Source organism: Hemitrygon akajei, chromosome 19 (assembly GCF_048418815.1).
Source record: "Hemitrygon akajei chromosome 19, sHemAka1.3, whole genome shotgun sequence".
NCBI lineage: Eukaryota > Metazoa > Chordata > Chondrichthyes > Myliobatiformes > Dasyatidae > Hemitrygon > Hemitrygon akajei.
The window spans coordinates 17930713-17957275 of NC_133142.1; the positions used below are offsets into that span (position 1 = coordinate 17930713).

At 39.0% G+C, this 26563-nt stretch overlaps 1 protein-coding gene across 1 annotated transcript; it reads right to left on the minus strand.

The window, feature by feature from the left end:
- Positions 1-889: 889 nt before the first annotated feature.
- wnt7aa (wingless-type MMTV integration site family, member 7Aa) lies at positions 890-25894 on the minus strand. The gene is made up of 4 exons (XM_073072169.1): positions 25457-25894; positions 23668-23894; positions 20809-21080; positions 890-6518 (listed from the first exon to the last, which is right to left on the minus strand). The coding sequence occupies exons 1-4, from the start codon at positions 25525-25527 to the stop codon at positions 6039-6041; spliced, it is 1050 nt and encodes a 349-aa protein (XP_072928270.1). The 5' UTR covers positions 25528-25894; the 3' UTR covers positions 890-6038.
- Between the last annotated feature and the right edge of the window lie 669 nt (positions 25895-26563).

A 26563-nucleotide genomic window follows, 5' to 3' on the forward strand; every position in this document is an offset into this window, starting at 1 on the left:
TCCACCTTGTTGGATGTGGCTTTACCTGCAATTAGCTACTCCTGGTCTACTCTTGCCGGGTCCTGTCTTATGATTTTGAAATCTGTTTTCCCCATGAAATTCAGTACCTCAATTTCCCCTATGCTTCCTCATCTTTTTACAGAATTATTTTGAAACTAAGTGATAAATTAAAACACTTTTTTAAAAAAAAAACTCATCGCAAAAACCCAAGAACATCTTCATTATGGGGCAGAAAGTTATTAGCATTTTATTTTGTTTCATCATGGTATTCTGAACAGTGTAGGAGATAATGATCAGCAGATGTGTCTTTGTGTGGTGTTCGCAGAGAGATAATTATTGGCTGGAATACAGGATAATCACTCATTTCTTTTTCAGTTTTTGAGTGCACTTAAGAGAACTGAAGGGGCATTGAGTTAATAGCTGATCTGAAAGCTAACGCCTACAAAAATGCTCTACCTTATCAGTACCATATTGGTGATTTCATATAGATTGCTGTGCAGAGTGGAAGTGGAGACAACAATGGCTGACAGGGGTGCTCTAATAACAAAAACGCATTTGATAAATATCCCTCACCCATAACTGGCACAGATGATAAAAGATTATTGCAGAAAGAGGAATCATGCAGAAAACACACAAAAGATTGAAGGAGCTCAGCAGTTCAGGCAGCATCTATGGAGAGGAATAAACAGTCAATGGTTTTGACTAAAACTTTCATCAGGATTTCCAGCATCTGCAGAATTATTCATGGGTACTGTGGACACATGAAGTGAATCATCAGTGATAGGATTCCTAGGGTAAGTAGCAACAGGGTAAGTATAAAAAGTAATAGAATGTAGAATATCTATAGATAGAACTTTGTACTTGCTTTTTTAAAAGTGGAGGAACTTCTGCATGTTTCCAGTCCAGAAAGTGCACCTGTTAAATGCTTTTGGGCATATTAGGGATAAGCTGACAGAACCTATACCTCATGCTGTGGTAAGGACTCTGTGTTTTACTCACTATTTCCATGGCATTCTGAATCTGGCTAGAAAGGTGATGACTATTATCAAATGCTGCAGAGATATTTGAAATGTCAGACAACTTGTAAAATTGACTACTTGCATTAGATGCGCAGATTTGAAATTGACTTCCAATCATTAAAAAAAATCTCTACAAATGCACACAACGCATGTCAAATAATGACTGGATGGTTTTACTATCATTTGCAAATCGATTGAATAAGATCAGGCTTTTAGAACAAATGTCATTTAAATTTCAGTTCTCTTTCTCAAAATTAGAACTCTATTCTTTATCTAAATACATGCACTAATTCCTTCATAACAAATATGCTTCAAATTGCCATTTTAAACTTGTGATTAATTTTCGTGTTTCCAGTTTTGAATACTTCAGAAAAATCTTTACTGCTCATTTATAAGGTGAATGTGAAGATTTTTGGAGAATTGGGCTTGAATGGTTGCATATTTGAATTGATCTGATAAAAACTGTGGCTTGCCTGCAATTTTCTTTAGAGATACTAATATCTCTTCATAACCTAATTCCCATTTCCTTACTTTTTCTGATAAAGTAACATTTAATCAGATTATTATAGCATTATTCAACTTAAATTAGTTTGTATGAATAGTGTTTCAAGGTCTTATATTCAGAGTAATAAAGTTTTAATGCTGTGTGATGTTTCCTCAGGAAGCTAATTTTCTTGGGTAAGCTTGTGTTTAGATTCTTTCTTGTGAATATATTCTGCTGTTCATGATTGTCCTCTCCAAACAAGAGGAAATAGGGTGGGATACAGCACTTGTTGCCCCAGTTAAATACTGCTACAATGAATCAAAAAATCAGACAGCAATGTGTAAGCTACTGATGGTTTGTAAGGTCAAAGAATAAGTGATTAACAAGTCAGCATGGGAAAATATGATTAAGAGGAGAATTATCTAAATAAAATACACTTTCCACTTTCTCTCAAATGAATAATTTCAAAATGTTTACAATTGACCAAAGGCTGTCAAGGCAGAATGGGATGCTTAAAATGATCTTGGGCTTGTGAAGCAACAATATGCAAATAAATCTTAAAACAAATAATGCAGATTGTAAATAGTTATGCAAATTGTTAATTCACCTAATTTGCTTAAACTACATCTTAATATGTTTTGTTTACCTGCATGAAATGTTTGTCTGTTAAAGACTGTTGGCTTCATGAAAAATCATTTGGGTTCTGGATTCAACCATTTCCAATAGTTTGTATGATACGGGTAACTCTGAAAATTTTGAGAATGCAGTCTGTAAACTTTCAACTAAAGTGCTAATGTCTCCATCAGAAAATAGAGGAAGTGACAAATTTAAGGACTAAAAGCATCCTGCAATATATTACATCAAATTTGCAATAGAAATATGCAAATGTGAGATGATTTGGCCAATGCCTCAAAACTCAGAAGCTCTGCTTTTTGTCAGTCAGTTATCTATATGGTGTGGTCTTTAGTATATATATATTCTAACTTTGAATTGAGTGGTTTCAGAATTCCTTTGGCCCTGAGCATATTTTAGAGAAATGAGTATCATCAGCTGTATAAACTTCTGCTTTTCTTCCTCCCCCCATAATAATCACAACGTTACTTCAGACTTTCAGTCAAAGGGTTACCAATGTTATTTCGTTTTACATAGTTAACATTTCAGTAACGGGTAGTCAAGATTCTCTCAGCAACTATACAGCATTCTCCAAAGCAATCTGGTGTTGTTGTAGCAACTTATGCGAAGCTTTGAATAAAACAGATGTCACTGTGGCAGTCTTGTGCAAAAGCAATCTATCACTAAGATGTTACCACTCCTCCTGCCCAAGCAAGTCATCAGAATGACAGTTTCAGCTGCACAATTATCACCGTAAACTGTTAGCAAAGCCCTTCTTCATCCTGTTATTAAATAGTCAGACATTACAATATTACTGTGGTTAATTTATCAGTTCACCGTCACCGGTCCTTGGTTGATGAGCTTAAAGTAATGAAACGCTGGCAATTTGCCAGATACCATTCACATTTTCCTTGTTAGACTTAGCATTCCAATCATCTCTTTCTTAAGTAAACATATTGTATACCTTCAGAATTTTTATCGTTTTTTTCATTTACATAGGGATATGGATTTTACGCTGCATATCTTTGTAGGTTTTATTTCAAATGCAACTGACTAGAGAATAAATTGAAAGGCTTAGATCTGGGATTCAAAACATGCAAATAATTTTTTTATGAAAGTAATGATAATGATTCACACATAAATGGATCAGAGGAGAAATGGAAATAAAAAGTGCAAAAATCTATTATCTTTTCTGTTTCCTCACATACAACTTATACTAGTTAGTTAATGTCCGGAAATAATTTTGAAACTGGATGGTTTTCTGTGCCATGCAAATAGAGTTACAAAATCTTTAAGTGCTATAAAAGTGAAATTATTTAAAGCAGTTAATAAAGCAGCACTTCAGTTTCTGACAATTGTTCATAACAAGTGTACTTTAAACTTTGAACTTTGAACAAAATACCACTATAGGTTCTGATAAGATTATCAAATGGCATAATAAACATCACTTGGCTTTGGGATCCACATACAAGACTGTGTCAGGAAGGTGAAATATTAAGGTTAAATAAAGGACAGATTATATTTCATCAGACCACCATTTGCATTCCTTACTCTTGTTTAATCAACAGGATTACACATTCGAGAATTTTTTTGTCATTATTATTTTTTTAAATATATGCAAACGTGTTGAATTTCCCTTTTCAATAAAAGACAGTCTATCAAAACTGGATATTCAATTGTCATGAGATAATTAGGAATACCTAAAATATGCTCCCTGGGAAACAAACTAAAAATTGGACTTTGAAAAACCTTGCAAATATTTTTGAGGCAGGCACACGAATTGTTTGAGAAAAGTGAACACTTTACAAACACAAGAAATTCTGTGGATGCTGGAACTCCAAAGCAACGCACACAAAATGCTGGAGGAACTCAGCAAGTCAGGCAGCATCTATGGAAATGAATAAACAGTCGACGTTTCGGGCAGAGCCCCTTCTTAAGCCCATTTCTTAACTTCCATAGACGCAGTCTGACCTGCTGAGTTTCTCTAGCATTTTGTGTATTTTACAAAATCTGACCGGATTGTGTTCTATGTTTCTGAGCTGCTGAATGGGCAGCAACTTTTATGCATCTCTGCTCTAACATAATTTAGTTTAAAAATTTAAAGCTTAAAAAATATACAAGATTTACCTGTGATGTAAAGTACTACAAACATTGAGTGTGTTCTTGGTAATGAAACCTCCTTGACCTCGCAGCATTCTTTATGAAAGAAATAGACCACTTTTCATTGTTGTTATAGATAACAGTTCTGTCTGTCATCTGTGTGAATCAGACATTGTGTATAGTTCTAGTTTGTACAATCACAGTCTGAAGCCTGCTAATGACAAAATCAATCTGACACTTCCACAATATGGAGCTTTATCTCAAAGCACACACAGCACATTTGCTAGTCATAACCCCACATTTTAATGACTGATGCATGCGGGAAGCCAATTTCATTTTTTTTTCCCTCTGAAAGGGATAAATGAGTATCCAGTTAATACCAATCATGAATTCAAGCCAACTAACAAAATTGATGCTACATACCCTGTTCTTGTTTTGCATATTCTGCAGTTTGAAATGCAATAATGAGCCAGTTTGTACACACACATCCTAATCTAAGAAAGTTCATTTGTGCATTTTGATGCATCTGCCATTTGAAACTGAATTTCTCCAGCCAGCTGCTGTTCTGTCCATAAACTAATCAGTCTTAATGCTGTTAAATTCTCTCAGATCTATTACAAACAATCACAGCTTTTATGCATATTTTAAGAAAACTACTGGTTATAGAGTTATACAAGCAGAAACAGTATAAATAAAATATTCATATAAAAATAGTCTTTTACAAAATATATTCTTTTAACCTATGGTTCCTTTTTCCATATGATGGGGTTTGTCTGGAGTATCAAATTCGCTTTAATTCAAATGGTTTATAATTAGTTGACATTTCAAAGTGGAAAATAATCAAGTTTTTGTTTGTCGGAGTTTAAAAAGATCACATCCAGTTTGATGTTCCAGACAACTAGCAGCCAAACAGCAGAGTTACAAAAGATGCCTGCTTCTGTCAGTAAAAACCAATGGTGCAGAGCACAGAATGCTCCCGCAATTACAGCTATTAGAAATATCTCAGCAAAATCTAATATATACAGCCAAACAAAACCAATTCTTGCTGCATCTAAAGAAATTATTTCACAAAGAGAGTAAACCTTTCTCTGAAGAAATGTCCCAAGTTAGGTAGAGTTCTTTTTAAATAAATTAATATTAGTTTTCCTTTTTTCTATATATATTGTTAAATATTGTCATTACTATTTATTTAATGGTGTAGTCAGTTGTTCTGTCCAAGTCACCCTACCCCCACCCCACCCTTAGTCCACCATGGTGTTCTTAATGGCTGTGAAAAAATGTGACGGAAAAGAAAAAGCTGATAAATCGGTGTCTATGGGAAGCTGAAAACAGTAATACTTTTGAAGCCAATCCTGTGAGATCCAGACAGGCAAGACAAGCAGAAGCTTTTCACAAATGCAGAAACTTAATCTGCATAATCCACACTCTCAGCAGAAGTTCTCATAGGGCCATTGTCGGCCCTGTCCTATTTATTGTCCATATTTAAAGGTTTATGTCGAAGCCAAGCTATTGGTGAGCTCTTAACTTTTGCCACTTTCTTTTCAGATCTGGATTCATTTCAATGACTAATTGAAATAGGTTTTTAAGTATTTAAATTCTGTCTGATATATTTATGGTGATGGTAATAGGTGCTTTATTTCTTTGTAATCCAGAGGGACCTGCGAATCTGGCAATATTAATGGACAGGGATCCTCAAGCATTTTGCATTCTAAATGAGAACGAGACAATATTTGCAAACTCACAGCCACTTGGTTGAGATGATGTGCAAACGTAGGATTATTTCCTTTGGAGGTATGACTCCCCTCCCTATAAAAGTTTCAAATTCATTTACATGTATACACTTCTGTTCTTTCACTGCAGGTGTTGCATTTGACGTAGCAGCACCAATGGAACTTGCAATTGCACTGCCAGACTCTGGAATACTGATGAGTATTGTATCCTCGTCCACAGCACATCAAGTCGCAACTGTTATTTTGCGAAGATGTCTTGTTACACATTCGCCCTTGTGTGCCGACACTTCCAGTAACTGGATCTTCTTCGCAGTAGTTAGGAGATTTCTCAATATACACCAAGTCCGTAACCATAGGTTTCCGGTATGAAAGTGGCTTTTTAATCTTCAAGAAGACAGGCCGCTTGTTTCGGTGCGTCCTTACCGGTTCGACCTGAACCGCTTCATTGTACTTCTCTTTCAGGATGTAGCCCAGTTCCCGGAACTTGGGAAGCATTGTCCAACATGTTTTAGTGGTGCAAGATCCAGACACCCCATGGCACTTGCATTCCAATTTCATATTTTCTCCAAGGATCTGGAATGAAGCAAATACAACACACATGACCAAATGCACGATAAAAACATCAGTGACTTTTTGTACTTTCTCCAATTTACAAGAATCTCAAATGTTCTTATTATGCAGGAAACTGGCTGGACTGATAGTATAAGTCAATGTTGTCACAGAAAACTAGATACCAGAATCAGATACCGTCCTGACGAAGGGTCTCGGCCCGAAATGTCGACAGTGCTTCTCCTTATGGATGCTGCCTGGCCTGCTGTGTTCCACCAGCATTTTGTGTGTGCTGTTGTTTGAATTCCCAGCATCTGCAGATTTCCTCGTGTTTACCAGAATCAGTCAATCTTCAAGGACTCAACATTTACAATGTAGCTAAAGTATCAGAAAAGGCTGAATTGCTCTGAAAATTCAGGATGTCAGCATTAACATTGATAAACTGCTGATGAAAGTATCCTGGGCAATGGTTACTTATCTATTAGCAATTTTAGTCCAGGTTCTAGCATTTCAGATAGCTTTTTGCTAGTGTTAGTTGATGCCTTTGGTCCATTCAGGATCAAATTGATGACTCAATTACTGCTACATGTAAGCCCTAAGATGAAAATAAACATATATTGTTAAGGGCAGTGAATTAGGAACTGACTCTTTTGAATTCTGGCTCTAATTAGCTGACAATTCTTTCTGACTGCAACTTACAATTCTTAAACTTATTTTGCAATAATAGGTGGCTCAATTTAGAAGCCAGGCATAGATTATGGAATAGATCATGTCAATTTAGGTCCAGTGCAGGTTTGCAATGAATACATATTCTTTCAACAAAGTACAAAGCACTAGACGTTCAATTTGCTGTTTGCATTTATCAGTTGGATTTCAGATAAAAATCCATGCCAGCCAGCACTTCTGAAAATATTGACACAGTCCTCTGTGCATATGTTTATGTGTAGATCTTGCTGTGCGTATTCCCGCCACTGCCTGTCAGGAGTTTGTATGTTCTTCCCGTGACCACGTGTGCTTCCTCCGGGTGCTCTGGTTCCCTCCCCCCCCCCCCCCCCCCCACAGTCCAAAGACAAACCCATTGGTATGTCCATTAGTCACTGTAAACTGCTCCATGATTAGGCTTGGATTAAATTGGGGGATCACTGGGCGTTGCAGCGTGAAGGTCCTGAAGGGCTTATTCCACGATGCACGTCAATAAATAAATAAATCACGTCAATCATTTGTGTACTTTTATGAGGGTGCCATGGATACAGGTGGGTGCTGTTTTTATTGAGAGCATATCTGTACCTAGGGAGTCTGGCAGCAAAGTGCCTCTTCCTTCCTCTGGCACTGTTTTGTCAAATGTTTTTACTTCCTGGGTGGTGAAGGTGACGATGGAAGGCAGGGAGTTGTGAGGGGGCCATTTGCTGCAAATGTCAAGTTAGCAGCAGGGTGCTGGTTCATTTTTTTTTAAGGCGTGTCGTGCCAGATCTTGCCACGTATTCTACATTTGAGGGCAAATCTGCCGTGAGTAGCTTGGTGCTTCAGTGGAGACAGATGTCCATTTAGCCAACGGCGTGCACAAGTTAAGAATCACGATTTATGATTCTAATTACCTGCATGCATGTTCTGGAGCACCACAGTCATGCAGCTTCAATTAAAGCAAATATGGCTTTCTTGTGCAGTGCCACAGCAGTCTAGTTGTTACATGTTGAGTCATTTCTAGCCCAAAATCATTTACTGAAGATCTTTCCACGTACTGGGAATGCTTAATCCATTTCTAAGTAGGAAAAGTAAATACCTTCTCTAGCCTTGGATATTAAGTGGATGGTGGGCATAACATATTGATGTCAGTATTTATACACTCACGCATTATATCTGTGCTATCAGCAAATCAATGCATCTCTTACATCAAAGTCTCATATTGTTTATTGTTCTGCAGTCTTTCCATATTTACTAACTACTCTCCTGCCACTGTTATGATGACATCATGAACCTCCGTTCCCAGCTCTCCTCTTCTTTTTATTCTTTAGTTCTCAAACTTCCCGAGTTTTGAGTTCAAGTTCATACAATGTGAAACAGGCTATTCAGCACACTAAGTCCACAGTGACTAGTGGGAACTCCTCCGCGTTAATCCCATCTTCCAGCGCTTGGCTTGTAGCCTTTTATGCTAACACAGAAGGAAGAAAGGTGTAGATTGTCTTCCAAACAGGGAGTGGATACAGAAATCAGGGTTGCAAAGGGAATGGGAATCCTATTGCAGATTCCCAAGATGGTAACTTGTAGGTTGAATCAGTAGCAAAGAGGGCAAGTGCATGTCAGCATTCATTTTGAGAGGACTAGAATATAACAGCAAGGGTATAATGTTGAGGCTTTATAACACATTAGTCAACACATCTAGAGTATCCTGAGCAGTTTTAGGCCCCTTATCTGAGAAAGGATATGCTGGCATTGGAGAGGGTCCTGAAGAAGTTTACGAGAATGATGCTGGGAATGAAAGAGTTAATATATCTGGAGATGGCCCTGGGACTGTTCTGGCTGGAGCTCAGAAGAATGAGGGGAAGATTTCATTAAAAGCTACTGAATATTGAATCTGAATCAAGTTTAACATCACTGGCATAGAGTATGTTGTGTAACTTGTTATTTTGCGGCAACTGTATATTGAAATACATAATAATAAAACTATAAATTACAATAAGTATATACAGTATAAAGAAGAAAATTAAATTAAATAAGTAGTCCAAAAAGAGAGGAATAGAAATACTGAGGTTCATGGATTCATTGTCCATTCAGAAATCTGATGGTGGACGGGAAGAAGCTTTTCCTGAAACACTGAGTGTGTGTCTTCAGGCTCCTGTACTTCCTCCTTGATGGTAGCAATGAGAAGAGGGCATGTCCTGGGTGATGGGCGTCCTTAATGATGGATGTTGACTTTCTGAGACATCAGCTTTTGAAAGTGTCCTGGATGTTGTGGAGGCCAGTGCCCGTGATGGACCTGGCTGAGTTTACAACTTGCTGCAGCTTTTCCTGGTTGTTGTGCTGCGGCCCCTCCATACCAGACAGTGAGGCAACCAACAGAATGCTCTCCACATGCAAAACTTTGCGAGCATTCATTATATTTTAATAGATTTCCTTTAAAGATCTTTAATTGTAAAAATTTTTATTGTTTGAATAATTTGATTATTTTAATAATTTTTGTCTGGGAGCTTCTAGCAACTTTGAAATCTGACTCCTCTCTGGGGTGTGGGGGCACCGTCAAGGTCTTTGAATCAATTTTGTGGGAAGCAACTATTCTTACCCATTGTTACCATCAGAGTGCAAAAGGAAGGTCCTGTTGACACATAGGAAGTTGATGTAAGGAACGGAACCCTCAATTCCTCACATGAAATAAATCATTTTCAAAATGAAAACAGTGATGAGTGTTGAGCATGTGTTACTCACTAATGACTGTAAACTCTAGATCAATATGTTTCTGCATATCTCCAACGCTGTCATCAACGGACTCCTTTGGAATTACTGATGTTCAGCCACTATTAGTCTCAGACTTGCTAATTAGTGGATGCAATGTGTCATTCTGCTTTTGCAGTGGTCCACACAGAGTCAAGCAACTAGCTTACTGGGATTCCCCAGCATTGCACTAAGGGATTGCCTCTATAATCCTACATCAGGTTCCATTCAATTCAATTCAGGTTCAGTTTTAGGGAGTTTGTGAATGAGGAAGAATAATGTGCAGAATCTGCAATCTATTAAACGAAGACAGTTAGCATATGCATACTTTTTTCCTCAGCGAAACCTTCTCGCAGTACTTTCAGGTTGGAGCTGCATCCTTGCCGTTGCACACCTGGTGTTGAAAGCGATGATGTGGACAGCCTTCATCCTCATTTTCCTGAACGTGTTACTCCTCCCGTCCACTCCCAGCTTCTCCACTGGTTGTACGTCTTCAGGCAAGGATTGTCTGAAGATGTTGGCTGCACTGGCTAGTTAAATTTTGGAATAAGTAAAGGGTAACCATAAAGCAGGGTATCAAGGCTAGTGGATACTAAAGCAAATCCCCACAATCATGGAAACAGCATAATCTCATATTGAGGAGGCCAGTAGCGATCTTCATCAAGCTCCTTGTGTTGGTGGCATTTTCATTATCGCTCATTTGTGGATGTCATAGAGGAAAATATTTCTCTTAATCCCCAAACTCGCCGCGTGCTTGAGCAGTATAACTTTTGAAGTGTGATAACTGTGGCTACCTTAGAATAAAGGAGCCAAAGCATGTGAATTGATCATGAGGATGTCACTCTGGTCAACCACAACCTGCATATTGAATAAGTGTATTCCTTGCGGTTGTTAAGGGAGCATGGTTTAATCAGTGATTGCTGTACATTGCAAAAGCACTGATGCTGACAAGTCCCTTACCTGCTCTAGCTCTCTGGTTTAGCCTCTCATCCAAAATAAAGGGATCTGAAATCCTCTCTTCTTGATACCTCCTTTATTCTCATTTCTGCATTTAGAAAATACTTGCCATGGTTATTTCCCTGATGTTATCACTCTTACTGCTGAAAGATTGAAGTCATTAGAGGAACCACGGGATATGAGGCACTGGGGCCACATGAAAGAAGATGTGACCTCCTTAAAAAAATGGCTGGCAGAAGTCAGTGAAATTGAGCATAGATCAGAATCAGCGGCCAGGACTGATCCTGAAAGTGATAGTGTTTTTGGCTTCACCTGTCGGAACAGAGCCAACTCTTAGGTGAACCTCTATTTGAGGAAACAAAACCACAGATCTCAAGGGGGAGGGACTCATTGGAGCAAAGTCTGCACAGACATTGCCTCTCAAATAAACTACATCTTGGCATGCGTCCATGCAGATCCTGGTTAGATAAGACCTTCCATGACAAGTCCTTCTGCACTACCTTCCATGTTGTTCCAGAGCCTGATATCCTGTGGTACTTCTAAGTCTTCCAGCAATGAGAGTAGTGACACAGGGAGATGACCATGGCAAATATTCTCTAAAAGCAGAAATGGGAATAAGGGAAGGCTCAGTATTAAGAGCAGGCAGCCTCCAGAATGCCAAGAAGCAAATGAATGTGAATGTGTCTTTAACGAAGCACAGGGAAAAATCATTAGTAAAAGTGGGTTAGTCTGTGAATGACAATGGTAGCCTTTTTTTTTAAGATCAATGTGGCTCAACATCTTGCTGGAAAGTGAAGTTATTGTTGTCACAATTTAGTAGAAGCTTGTCAACTTCACTAAAGCAATCTAATCTACATAAAACCTTTTTCCCAACTGCATGACACTTCATTTTCTCCAGGACTGTGTGACTGAATTTTATAGGCTTCAGCTTTTTGCTCACATCTTGCATTCTCATCTATCCATTTGAATGCGTAACATTAGGTCCCTTTATCTCAGCTGTTAATGTAGACTGTCAATGGCTGAGCCGGAGCACCAGTTGCTGAGTCATCCCTGAGTCAAGTTAGTTTCTCAACTTGAAAATGACCCATTTATTCCCTGGAACACACACAGAATGCTGGAGGGACTCAGCAGGCCAGGCAGCATCTATGGAAAAAAAGTACAGTCGACGTTTCAGGCTGAACCGTCAACTGCACTTTTTTTTTACCATAAATGCTGCCTGGCCTGCTGAGTTCCTCCAGCATTTTTGTGTGTGGTGCTTGAATTTCCAGCATCTGTAGATTTTCTCTTGTTTGGCATTTATTTCCTGGACCTTTTTTTTTGTCCACTGATCCACTTTAATCTACCCTGCCTCTAATTTCCCATTTCCCCTCTCGTTTCTCGAATAGGTATGTCACATTTACTGCTTTCCCATCAGCTGGGACTTTTCCAATTCTAGGAACTGGGAAGATGACAAGCAGTGCAGCACCATCTCATGTGCTGCCTGCTTTGGAACCCCCAGGGTCCAAAGGTCCTCAACATCTCTTCATCTCCTCGCCCACCATATCCTCCTTCTGACACTCTAACAGTCTTGTGACAAGCTGTTGTAATGCTCAATAACGTATCTGTGTACAGAATATATGTCCGTCACTCTCTGTCACATGCTGAACTCCAGACATATCTACAGTGTCCTTTAATATTTTACTGTTATCTAATAAACTCCATTTTTTCTTGCAATTTACTATAATTCCCTTCATTTTTTCTTAAGTATGATTTTTTCCTAACTCATTACAAATAGTCTGTATAATGACTATTTACTAAATTATGCCAGACTTAAAATCATTTAAAGCAGTTTTATATCATTTATTGCCAATGTCATTTACAGCACTATTATTAATTACCTTACTATTTTAGTACTTTTACCACACCTTTTGATATAATTTGCAGCAACGTTACCATCATTTGCTGCTATTGTAGTGTTTTCTGTGGTTTCATCGTTTGCTGTGGGTTCCGGTCACTGTACTTTCAATATTTTCTGTGATTTTACCATCATTTATTGCAGGTTAACTATTACTTATTTGAAATTAGAATTGCTCACGATGGTTTTGCCATACAAATACCATCTTTTACTTTAGCCATGCTTGCACACGGTGATTCACCCATTGTTTACTGAATGGTGCTCTTTATTTATTAAGCCTCGATTGAGTTCAGCACCCCCTTTAATATCCATAACTTTTTCTGCTCATTCATGGAGAAAAAGAGCATTACTGAAGACATTAATATTTAGATCATGATATCGGAGCAGAATTAGGCCATTTCACCCATCAAGTCTGCTCCACCATTTCGTCACGGCTGATCCATTTTCCCTCTCGGCCCCAATCTCCTGCCTTCTCCCCGTTTCCATTCATGTCCTGACCAATCAAGAATCTATCAACCTCTGCCTTAAATATACCCAATGACTTGGCATAAGCAGCCCCAATTTTTTTCTGAAGTGCTCCATCACTGACAAAGATATTTCCAATGACAAGAAACTCTGTTTGGAATTCTTCTTCTGCCTCTTCTTCATTCCTCTTTCTAACCCATCTCTTCGGAAAAGTCTTTGATTGTTTGGCTTAATGACTTTTTCAATGGTTTATCATCAGTTGTTAGAACAATAGTATGCCTGTGCATGGTGTTTTGGGTCACTTTGTAAGTAGAAATTGCTGTTTCTGTGGATAAAACCAGTTTTTAGATTCTGGCATTGAATGTCTTACAGCCATTTATTTTCAACATCATCTCTCCTTCTAAATTCCCTTTCTAGAATACAAACAACAGCCATTTTTGAAAATGAACCTTGGGTTTCCAAACCACCTCTCCCATCTGTGCCTCCTATCTCCCTGTTAAACACTGCTAGCTGAGTACTCATAATCCCGAGTCCAGTATCAGGGCCCCAACGTCAAAGGAGTATCATTTTCACCAATGGTCCCACAACTCTCCTATTTCCCACACCTTCCTCATAACTCCCTACTTTATCAAATTTTTTGGATCCCCCCCCTCCCAGTGCTCTGACATATTATCACTTCACCTCACCCTCTGCCACTCCATACTCCTACTTGCTTATAATATGGAACAATTTCACCTAGCAACACTTTTGTAAGTACTATAGCATTGTGTCACATTGTAAAGCATGCTTTTGACATTTATTAATGCATGATTTACTGTCTGATTGGCTGTAGGGCATAATTCCTGAAATAAGACCATAAGATATAGGAGCAGAATTGTGCCATTCGGCCCATCGAGTCTGCTCCACCATTTCGTCATGGCTGATCCATTTTTCCTCTCAGCCCCAATCTCCTGCCTTTCCCCTGTATCCATTCATCCCCTGACTAATCAAGAACCTAGCAACCTCTCCTTAAATATGCATAGACTTGGCCTCCATAGCCACCTATGGCAATGAATTCCACAGATTCACCACTCTCTGGCTATAGAAATCCCTCATCTCTATTCTAATTGGACATCCTCTGGTCTTATACTCCCCCACCATAGGAAACATCCTCACCACATCCGTTCTATTGAGGCCGCCCCTGCCATTCTCCTGAATTCATTCGAGCACAGGCCCAGAGCCTACAATCATAAAAAATTAGAATCTTAATTGGAGAGGAAAATTGAAACCTAGTATCTCTTACTTATTTGCAGAATGTATTTCTAAAAGTCTTGCCAATATCCTCATATGTTGCAAAACTATTGCCACAAACCAATGACCTTAATAATACAAAGGATTGCTAAGCAGCCAATAGCAACATACTCTGAAAGGACAACATTATGGAAAATCCTCTGATGCAAGAATTATTGTCAATGTCATTATAAAACACAACTAAAGTATAAAAATGGCAAAGACAAACAATAATGTCATTCTGGTTTCTTTTAATTGTACCTTGTACTTTATAAGCCAATCAGAACACCTCGGCTCAGGAAGAGGCAGGAAGTCAGCTCCTTAACCACCTCCCCTTCATCAAGCAAAATTCTTTCTCTGCTTGTCATTTGAGACAGGAATTTAGTCCCAAACTTGCTCCCATTTAGACAAAACAATTGCCCATCTGCTATGTATATACAGCTGTGCACAAGATGAAACTTACCCACATCAATAGTGAGAAAGGTAAGTACGATAAAGATGAATGTATCCCTCATCTCTTCTGCCTCGTCCAGGTGCAGTCCATCCATATTCATGCACAATAATTCAGGGGCCTCAATATTTTTTTAAAAATTCCTATGAATTGGTAAAAATCCATGGATACAACTAAAGCAACAGCAATTTCTCAGCAACATCTCATGTAGATATTTACCTTTCAGAGCAGAAAACACCTACACACTTCATAGGTGGGGGGTGGAGGAATGGAGACTGAGTTGAACAAGAAGATATTAGAAAATTAGAAGAGATGACAGAAGTTCTATCAAAGAAAAATTGTCAAGATGACAACGGTGGGTTGATGTGGGAGGTGTTAAAAAGGATATTTGGTCATGGAGGCGAGATAGCTAAGAAATGGCTACCTGTCTTTGCACAAAGAGAGAAGGATAGGTACCATACTAGAGTTAAAAGGAATGGAAAGCTCATACTCCTCTAGATATAAAGATTGTGTTCCAGAGATTTCGGGGAATGAGGCAATGGAAGGACAATAATTAGAATTTGAGATCAAGGCTAGAGAGGATAAAAGACCTATATAGAGTAGATCAGCGAGAACAGGCTAATATGTGGACAACATAACTGGGCAAGAATACAGATTAATGAGGATAAAAGCATCTTATAGAGATGGAAATAATCAGTCTTTAGGATGGGGAGGACACTGAGGTCAGAACATTAGTTCAGAATCTAATGTAACAGCAAGGAAATGAAAGGAAAGTTTGGATAATTATGCTCAAAGTTGAAAGATGAGGTAATCAGGAAAGTCATCGTTCTCTTATTATTACAGTCGCCTCCGAGAAAGGGCAGATTGATCAGAGATTATAGATTTAGGAGGACACAGAGAGACAGTTCCCTCTTGCCAGGGTTTATCAAAGTTTCTTTTTTTAATATCTAACTTTAATAAGACTAAGGGTTGGAAATCTGATTGAAGAAATTCCAGAGGAATAGTGAAAGAGGCTGAATGAATCTGAGAGACAGTTTGTTTAAGAATTACAAATTGGACAGCGAGATTGTAGATGGATATTTTTAAGGACACAGTACCTGTGTATTTTAGGAACAAAGGAATAACTGTATTTTTAATACTGCTGGCTATTGTGATATCTAGGACAAGAGGTTGTGTAATTAACATGTTAGTGAAAATCACAGGCCAAAATACTCCAAATTTCAGACACCATCATCAGGAATCAATATGAATAATTATCATATGAGATAGGAAATCAGAACACACTATTTCCTTAACAGTCCATTCTTCATTTGACATCCTGAAAAAGTCATCCCATTCTACATAATGTTATCCGACTATGAAAGTATTCTTCAAGTTCATAAACCTTATTGAAGTTGTTTCTTGTCTCTACTAGCCTTTTCTTCTGTCTTGTTAGCTCTTAGTTAGCAGCACCAAGAAAGACATCAATAAAAATGATTGCCTCCAAAGCCTAAAGATGCACAACAGACAGATCTTCACCCTCTGTACAATATCCACCTTCACATAGTACAGAACACAGAAAACCTGGCAGAAACTTGAATGGCCAGAGGCTACTGAATATTGACAGAGAAATAGATGAGATGCAGAAGCTGCTCATTAGTGAATGATGAAGCGGAATCCAAGAAGGCAAACCAAGCTCATATATATATCATAAAACCCTGTCAATCTTGGCTAAGTGGATTCTGAAGGGGTAGTTGCAATGGGTCACATGCAGTATAAACGTACCACACAACTCTGATCAATTGCAGACACCATAAGGCCCAGAGCCAGTTTCTTGCCTGGATGGGTAAAATGTTCAGGGGCCCACAATCTTCTACCATCAGCAAAATACCAGTATTGCATCCAAACAAATATATGGCTGGACTGTACAAAAGTCTAAACATTTATCCTTAACCCTGTCTTAAAGCATTGATTTCTATAATGTATTTGGATGAATAGGGGTTTCAGGATGAATACATTAATTTAGCACTATTAGATTTCATAAAATAAATACGGACATATGGATTATAGACCCAAGTATATCAGAGATGAAGGTAACACTGAAGAAACAACTTTCCCATCAAAGCAGCATGTTATGATTTTCCATGTGGTCATCCTTGTAAACTCCTTGTAAATTGGGGTATTTTTAACAAATTAGGATTAAAGTATGTTACTGTAACTTGTTGTAGCTTCAGGGCAAAATTACCGTGGATCCAATGTTGTATTTTCCCACAGTAACATTAAACAGTTTGAGTTGAGAGTTTGGGGGCAAAAGTTTAAGGGTAACACAAGGGGGAATTTCTTTACTCAGAGAGTGGTAGCTGTGTGGAATGAGCTTCCTGTAGAAGTGGTAGAGGCAGATTCGGTATTGTCATTTAAAGTAAAATTGGATAGGTATATGGACAGGAAAGGAATGGAGGGTTATGGACTGAGTGCAGGTAGGTGGGACTAGGTGAGAGTAAGCATTCGGCACGGACTAGAAGGGCCGAGATGGCCTGTTTCCGTGCTGTAATTGTTATATGGTTATATGGTTATAAACATGGAAACAGATGAGGGAGATAATTTCTTTCATAGATTTCTTTCACCTTTGGAATGCTATGCTCTCCAAATCACAACATCTAAGTGTTCTGACTGTTCTAACTATTTTTCTTTCATTATCCTTCCCTCTCCGTGTATCCAACATTCTTAATTTGCATAGGTTTTTCCTAACTTTTTGTAACCATTATACGCATGGCCCATAGACAGCACACTTCATTTATTTTGAAATAATTCTGCAATCTAATTATTGCAGTTGTAATAAGTACATTTTAGAAAGCTCCGAGCTTTGCTTTCTTTAAAGGCTAGACTTTAGTTTTTTTTTCTCTCATCTTTTCTTTCTATGTAACAGCACTGCAGAAGCACCATCGCTATCACTTTCTCATGGATTAAGGGTGGCCAATGAATGCTGGCCCTGCCAGAAACATGCTGATGAGACAAGTCAGCTTCATGGCCCTAGTCTGTGTGTCGTGTTCATGGTTTGAATGATTCCCTTGCATCTCAATGATTCAAACTGAATGTGGGATTCAGAGCGCAGCCTGACCAGAGATCTCTCCAGTGGACAAACTCAGAATTAATCTCTGCTAAATTGGAATAAGAACTCAGCATTCCAATTATTTGTTGATACAATGACTATGTGCTAAATTAATCATCAATCCAAGGTTGTGTCCTCCCTTCTAGCTAGGGAATATGAATGCACTTGAATTATTCGCATGCCATGAAAGATTTTGACACTTGTATCTGTTTAATTTCTTTTGCTATTTGACTGAATCTTTAATTATTTTTCAATGTTTTGCATCATCAAGTAATCATGAGCTTTCCAGTTTAGTTTCACCTGTTAAATTAATGAGCTAACATTATATTTTAGTGAGATTTGGTATAGCAGGGGCTTATTTCATTTTATCTTCCCTTCATCAATATCAGTTCACTAACTATACTTATTATTTCAGTCATTTCCTGAACAAAGTTTTGCCTTAAGTTGAATAATTGTCATACAAAACTGTATTGAAGACATTAGGACTTAAACAACATTTTTTGCAGTGTATATTTGGTATGTCATTTCCTCAAAAACAAGACTGTTTGAAAAGCAAGTATCATTAGGTTGAACAAGTTAGGTCTTTATTCTTTGGAGCGTAGAAGGTTGAGGGAGGCCTTGTTAGTTGAGGGAGGCCTTGTTAGAGGTATTTAAAATTATGAGGGGGATAGATAGAGTTGACGTGGATAGGCTTTTTCCATTGAGAGTAGGGGAGATTCAAACAAGAGGACATGAATTGAGAGTTAAGGGCAAAAGTTTAGGGGTAACACGAGGGGGAACTTCTTTACTCAGAGAGTGGTAGCTATGTGGAATGAGCTTCCAGTAGAAGTGGTAGAGGCAGGTTTGATTTTGTCATTTAGAAAATTTGGATAGGTATTTGGATAGGAAAGGAATGGAGGGTTATGGGCTGAGTGCAGGTAGGTGCGACTAGGTGAGAGTAAGCGTTTGGCACAGACTAGAAGGGCGGAGATGGCCTGTTTCCGTGCTGTAATTATTATATGGTTATATGGTTATTACTGTTGTGATATTGAAGTAGATTTGGAAGCAAATTATGTGATCAAAGAAAGGTGACACCATAGCTCCCTAAGCCTCTCACAACTTAATTTTAACTATTTTAAGGTGAAAATGTTGAAATAATGGGTTATGATATACTTAGTTAGAAATCATAGCTGAGAATATGGAATGATGGATAAACATTTTTTTCTTTGATCTAATATTAAGTAACATGCTATCAGTTGCCAAAGTAACTACCTTGAATTTTTGTAAGGTCTTTGCTCTCAAATATCACACTTACAAGTTCTTATTTTTTTCATGTGACTTTTATATATTCAACATGTTTACATACCAATTCATCAAAGTTCCACTTGTATTATATATCACTGTGATGAAATGAAAGTCACTGCTAATTCCTCCCACTCCCAAATATGAAATTATTGTTGATTTTTCTTCTCTGATGATGGTAGTATATATGAAGATTGCATGAAATTTGCATTACTAGATACTTACAAAGTAATAACTACTTAGTCTAAAATGTATTTTGACATAAAATATTCTTTTTAATCTGTGAATCGGCACTTTATTTAAAGAATTATTATTTCAGTACCTTGAGTATGAAAGCCTACAAGCCCAGGACAAGACAAAGGCACCACTGGTATGAGTGGTGTTGGTATTTATACATTTCTCAGACTGGTGAAACACAAGGAATAAAGGATTGTAAAGCCAACTGCTGTCAGTGAAGAGCAACCACATTACTTGGCATCACTCTACATTCTCAGCTTGGTAGCCAGCCTAATGCCATCTGGAGAAATTATACTGATTTGTAAGCAATGTTTGAAGTAGTAGCAGGCACTCCATATCCAGTCACCCCACCCAAACCTAATAACGCAAATCTGACAACAATGTGGAATTTCAAAGATCAGAAACTACCTTAGGAGTTCAACTCCTAAGTACTTTTATGGTAATCTAAGATAAAAATCATTACACTACACATATATGATGATATGTTATCTTCATCTTAAAATACTTTCAATCCTATGCTATCTATGTTACAACAAGGAAATATAATAGTAAGTATCGAAAAATATCCACAGCAACTTCAGGTTATCTGCAATGCATTCAGTAATAAATCATCTTTAACGTTGTCTTTGCCCTGTATGATTGGTTGTAATTAATTATGCCGTCCACTCCTTGAAGCACAAGGAACAGATGTGTACCAGAATTCCAAATTACAGTAAAAGGTATTTTTTTAAATGGCACTATGTGTATCAATTTAGTAAAAAGTGTTTACTTTGGATAATGGGGCTTTGCATATGCTATGTCATTAATTGTGATATTTGGGAGATATCAAAATTCTGTAACCAATTATTTCACTACTTAATTAATTCTTATAAATCAGTCATTTAGATATTTATTTTATTATTTTGAGGTACAGCACAGAGCAGGCCACTCTGGCCAATGAGCCACACTGCCCAGAAACCCACCTATTGAACCCTAGGCTAATCACAGGACTATTTACAATGACCAATTAACCTACTAACTGGTACATCTTTGGAGCGTGGGAGGAAACCGGAGCACCTGGAGGAAACCCATGTGCTCACCGATAGGTGTACAAACTTCTTACAGAGCACAGCAGAACTAAACTCTGAATTCCGAAACCCCGAGCTGTTACAGCGCCGCGCTACCCACTACTCTACCGTGGCACCCTAACAAAGCAAACGCCATACAGTAACGATGTCCATTTAAGGTGGAGAGCTATCATTCTTACCTTTCGCCCTGCCTCATTGTTGTGCAGGTTCATAAGTGTCCTGGCGTTCTGCTTGATTTCTCTTGCATCTACAAAGACTTTGGAGAATCCTATTCCATATCTGATGTCTGCAGAGCAGCCTCCCCATTTCCAGCCTTCTTCCTGATTGTAGTGACCCTGCTTTTCTTTATCACAGCCACAGTCACTCAGGTTCCCCTGGGTGCATGCCGCAGTGATTGCATGAGCTACTCCAGCAGCAATAATAGCATAAGTGAAGGCTGCTTCTCTGCTTCCTGAAATCAAGAGATTGGGTACAATTATTAACTTGCTAATAGACCTGTGATAATAATAGCATTTTATTTTTTACATTCAGATTGTACAGTAATATAATGTGCCACGTTTTACTCTATGAAATAAAACTTGGCAGAGGAGAAATCATTAAACCCCCATAAATATATCAAATTAAAATCACAGTTTGCTTGATGTCTGCTGAATTCAAACTGACTTAATGAGTTATGTGATAATGCACATAATGCAGAACAATTTTGCATTTATCAAAGTAATTAAAGAACTTTAATTATACTAGTGGCAAATAGTTTCAAGAAACTGACATTTATTTCATGTTTAAAAATGGATTCAGGATTATATTTTTGCCTTAGCTTTAAGGTTATTGCATATTCATTAGGCAGAGGGTATACAGTCCAATTTGATAGGCTATGTCTGGCATAGACACTACTGTGCAAAATTCTTAGGCACATATATACAGCTAGGGTAATTTTATGTATTGCACTGTACTGCCGTCACAAAAATAAATGTCATAACATAGGTGAGTGATGATAAACCTGATTCTGATATGGGTTTCTGTACTGAGAGCAGGAAGGGGGCAGGGAGAGGGGAATCACAGTTGGGAAAAGGGGAAGGGAGAGGAGGGGAGGGAGTGGGAAGCAGCACAAAGACATTCTGTAATGATCAATAAACCAATTGTTTGGAATCAAATTATCAAATTACCTTGCCTGGTGTCTCAGGGCTAAGTGTATCTGCACACATAACCCCCTCCTCCATCCCTGGCAATCCTTCTCTGCCGCATGTCCCACCCCCCTCCCAGGGCACTAGTCTCTCGCCATTCCCATCATCTTTAGCTCTTGTCAGATTTGTAAACTCGCTCTTCATTCTGCATTGACAAATTCAGTACTGAGCAAAAGTCTTAGGCACACATATATAGGCTAGGGTGCCCAAGACCTCTGCACAGTACTATACCTCCCTGTCAACCATGGCTCCTTACATTCACTGCATCTTCCTTCTGTAAAGATCTCTCTTCTGATCTTCTAAAGGTCACGTTCTACAGCCTTATACCCTTCGCACATTAAATGGGTTACACATTTATCAACTAAGTTCTAATGTCATGGTGTGGCCTCGATTATTGACTTTAGACTCGGTTGCCGCAAATGTATTTTATCCGAATATTTCACATCTGAATAAAATTCTAAAGGCATGAATTCTAGAAGGAATGTCAGAGATGACAGAACCGGATTTAGGAGGAAGCTGGGGGGGTGACTCCAAAGTCTTCCCCAGAGCAATAACCTCTGTGGTTAGTATTGTATAATGCCGCAGGATCTGAATGATTGGAAAATATTTCTCTGTTGTGTTATTGTTCGTGCCACTCCCTTTTCTACATTCTGAATGAATTCCATCTTCAGTAGGAAATAACTATGAGCAATGGTACACTTTGCTGCTCTGCTGTTTGAACTGATGCCAATGAGATCAGAAACATTTGCACAGATGCATAAAATGTGTGGGGATAAAATAGATATGTAGGAACTGGCCAAGTGATTTACAACTGTACTCTTGATTTGGCAAATTAAAATACAAGATAAGTCATGCATACTGAAATAATGGCTGCCCCATGACGGCTTGCTCAGGTAAATAGGTTAAGGACAGTAGCAAATGTTATACCTTGACTTCTTTGAAGTCAAATTTGATAAGTTCAGTGCATTTTGAACCCAAAAGTCAATAATCACCAGGTGTTTCAAAGAACAAATATTCCGTTACTGTGGAGAACTCTGAAGTTTGACAATGATTTTAATAAACTGCCCCAGCGAAAATGACTGATAACCTGTGTGTGCTGTAACCAAGAAACAACTGAGTTCTGTTGAATCACAGCCAAGGATAGGGGAGTAGGCCTGCTGTTTGAATGAACTTGGTTAAAGCGACTGAAGAAAGAGGCACTATTTATGGACCATCAAAGCAACTTAGATGTTCACCTGTAGGATGTAAACTTGGAAATAAGCTTTCCATTGTTTTGATTTCACAAAACTCAGAATGGGATCCCACAAAATGAAGGAATGTGTGATTTCCTATCAAAAAGAGAACAACGGCAGGTTAACGTTTTGCCAATTCCTCTGCTGGTCACTTGAACAGAAGAAAATGTGCAACGCTTTAAAACCAAAGCAACACGCACAAAAGTGCTGGCTGAACTCGGCGGGCCAGGCCGTAGGTCTCGGCCGAAACTCTCTTCCCGGGCCCGGTCCCGCTGAGTCCCTCCAGAACTGTGTGCGTGTTGCACTTGAACAGACACTGTTACAGTGACAATTACATATCTGTGGGTCCAGGCTTGTTCAAATTTGTAATAAACTGAAATGATGATGTTTTGCTCAAAATTCTAAATGCAATTTATTTTTTTTCTCTGTTTCCCTCAGATTTTAGATTGGGGTTCTTTGACCGGCTCCGGGTATCAAAATTGACCAAAGTAACGAAAGTGGTGAGATATTTTTTCGGGAGTCTTGTCTGTGTATTTGACACAAGTTCTATTCACACGACAATAGTCTTATATCAGATAGTGACTGATTGATTCAATGGCTGATTTTACATATCGTAACGTACCCACTCTGAGCTCCTTGCCAAAGACGGTTCTTTCGCCAAGTGCAGAGCAGTTCCAGCGACCATATCGGAACTGGAATTGACACTCGTTGATCCCCATCTGAGCCCCTTCTCCAATTACGATGATGGCATCGGGGCGACTCTGACAGATCGCCCGCTGACGGGGCGCCAATCCCGGAATCTTGCTGCAGATAATGTTCGCTCCTAGCGCCACCACCGATGAAAATCCGCTGTGGCAAATATAAGCACAGATTGAATGACAAAGCAACACGGCAGATATTTATTAACTCCAAGCACCTATTCCAGATCACAAATACAACAGAATCTTTCAAAACCCTCGGCATTTTCCCGGTATATTTGCATAATGTCATTGTAAAGTTCTCTCCCCCCCCACCCCTTTTTCATTGGTTCCTGTAGATTTAGATAGCACACAGTGTCTGATGGCGATCTAAACTGAACTTCACAAGAATTAGCTAATTCTGGGCAGCGCGAATATTGACTTTCAAATCCACCTTTCTAACCTCTTGTTCCCACAGCAGTGCTTGTTAGGATTTAACCGGCCATGTTCTGGAGAAGTTGAACTTGAAGGGTCGGTAGCCGAAACTAGCGTATTTTGGAGTGCCCATTCATTTTTGGAATGGTAACTGTGCCCACACTGAATCAAAGGGCGAACCAATGCAATCACAGAGATTATGGAAAGTGTGTACAAAAATATACTGAAATGTACATTCTCTGATAACATAGCCGTATATTAAAGGCACCTTAGATAGCCCACCGAACACCCAAGAAGTTAAGACCTGCAACATGGTTGAAAATAACCTGACGCACCACCATACAAATGAAACTTTAAAACGTTCCTGGGTACCTATCAATGTATTGAATGTAAAACAAGTTGTTGATTAATTAGTACAGGCCAGTTGATTGTACTGGGACAGTTGTGATATTTGTTTGATATATTCACTCTTTAACCCTTACTTATGCAAATAGTTTTTGGAGTCTGCGCCGCTCGAGGTGCACCGATGAATTCCATGAACAAAGTGGTTTGCTTAAATCTGGGTGGCAGAAGATTCTCATCTGCAGGTACTGATTGAACAATGGCACCGGCAACTGTGTAAACCACCGCCATCCCCTTGTCCTGCCGTTGGCACCGGGTCTCCGTGATCGAGTTCGGCGGTTAGCAACACCCGCAGCAGCGGAAGCGAGAACTTTAGCAAAGCCACAGCCTTTCCTGGTTATCTATGACCATGAGCATTAATATATTCCAGAAAGGCTGAAGTTACCAAAGGGATCCCGCCAGCTATTCCAACTTTATTGTGCTTGCGATTGCTCCTTTCTAATACATCATATAAACTAGAACACCTTAAAAAAAAGTTTGAGCCCAGAATGGAATCTGGGACACGGTACACAGTATCCTGGTCTATTTTGACCTTCTGTAGTACAAAATGATAAGGTTTTGTCCTTCGGCAATTCAGCAACACAGGTGTCCATCGGTTTTTACTGCTGCATTTTAGCGCTTAATTTATATGTAGATTTGCACAAATATGATTTCATTCATTTAAAATGGAATGGGCACCCTCCCCCTCGCCGCCCATTCTCCGCCACATTCACTTGCAGTTTACGAGCATTAGGCAAGCGAAACTCTGCCTGATAATGTTAAGGAGTTAACCATCCCAATCACATTGCAGACATTGTTATTATAAACACACAAAAAAACATAATCACACAGCCAAAGCTCGCAGTGAAAACCACTGACACGTCTGGGCAAGGCAAACTTTCACCGAAAGCCACTTACCCTATTTTAAGGTACACGATTCCCACGCAGAGGAAAATGTGAAAGAGCCAGCGCCTGGTTTTTCGGTTCATGTCTGAGGAGTATTTCAGTGCGGTGGGCTGCGATTCCTCTCGTGCTGATTGGAGTCCGGGCAGAGACAGTCCAAGGTATTCAGAGACAGGCCAACCCTTGTGAACTCAGTCACAGTGCAAAGTAAAAAAACGCCGTAAATTGTAAATCCCAGTGGAGAATTGATATCCCGCACTCTTTCTTTTCGTTACAGATTATCCATCATCTGTATGCATGTCACACGTTTCCAAATTGAAATGGGAGGCTGGGTTAGAGATCGCAGGCGTTCGCCACAATGAGACCTGGATCTTCCCCCGGGTTCTATATATCTATCTAATCTATTTGGGCGTGTTCGTTGGGTAAACGCAGCAGACCCACAAAATACCTTTTGATTACACACACTCACCTTTTTTTTCGGGTGGGGAGGGGGGGGGTGAGGGATTTGCCAACGAAGGTCGTGCGGAATTCTAATAAGTTTCCATTTATTTTTAAAAACGAAACTAAGTGTAAACAAGACTCAATGAATTTCCTCCTGATTATTCTGCACTCATAATTTAGATAAGATTGGGAACTTGACATGAACTCTTTGTTTTAATGATTTGGGTCGGACAGTCGGATCTGGGCGATAATAAGATACTTTCATGTATCGTGCACGCCGTTGAGCGCTGGTCTGGTGATCTGTCAGCTTTATCTCTCTTTTTGAAGAGAGCTTTCCCCTAGATAAACAACCATTGACTACTTATCACATGGATTTTATAGTTGTTTGCCGCAAGATCTTAGTGCTACCGAGGAGGAGTTTATGGAGTAAAGATTTCCTCATACTGTGTGATTTTTAAAGAAGGGGGACTGAGGCATTTGTGTGACTGAACCGCCCCGCACGCCGCCCTCTAACTACGAGTTGGGTCTTTTCTTTTATACTTTTCTAAATCCCCTCCCCCCCAACCTCACTTCACATTTTGGGCCTGGATTAATAAATTGCCCCTCTACATTTCTGTCACCCAGCCGGTAACGCTCTTACAAATATTGTCCGCCTGAATGGACTGATCACTCATTCAGCAC

Coding starts and splice junctions, on each gene's coding strand:
- wnt7aa (XM_073072169.1), bottom strand. CDS start 25,527: ATGAACCGAAAAACCAGGCGCTGGCTCTTTCACATTTTCCTCTGCGTG. Junction 23,895..25,456: donor ATCGTGTACCTTAAAATAGG/GTAAGTGGCTTT, acceptor TATTTGCCACAG/CGGATTTTCATCGGTGGTGG. Junction 6,519..20,808: donor ACAATGAGGCAGGGCGAAAG/GTAAGAATGATA, acceptor GCTTCATTCCAG/ATCCTTGGAGAAAATATGAA.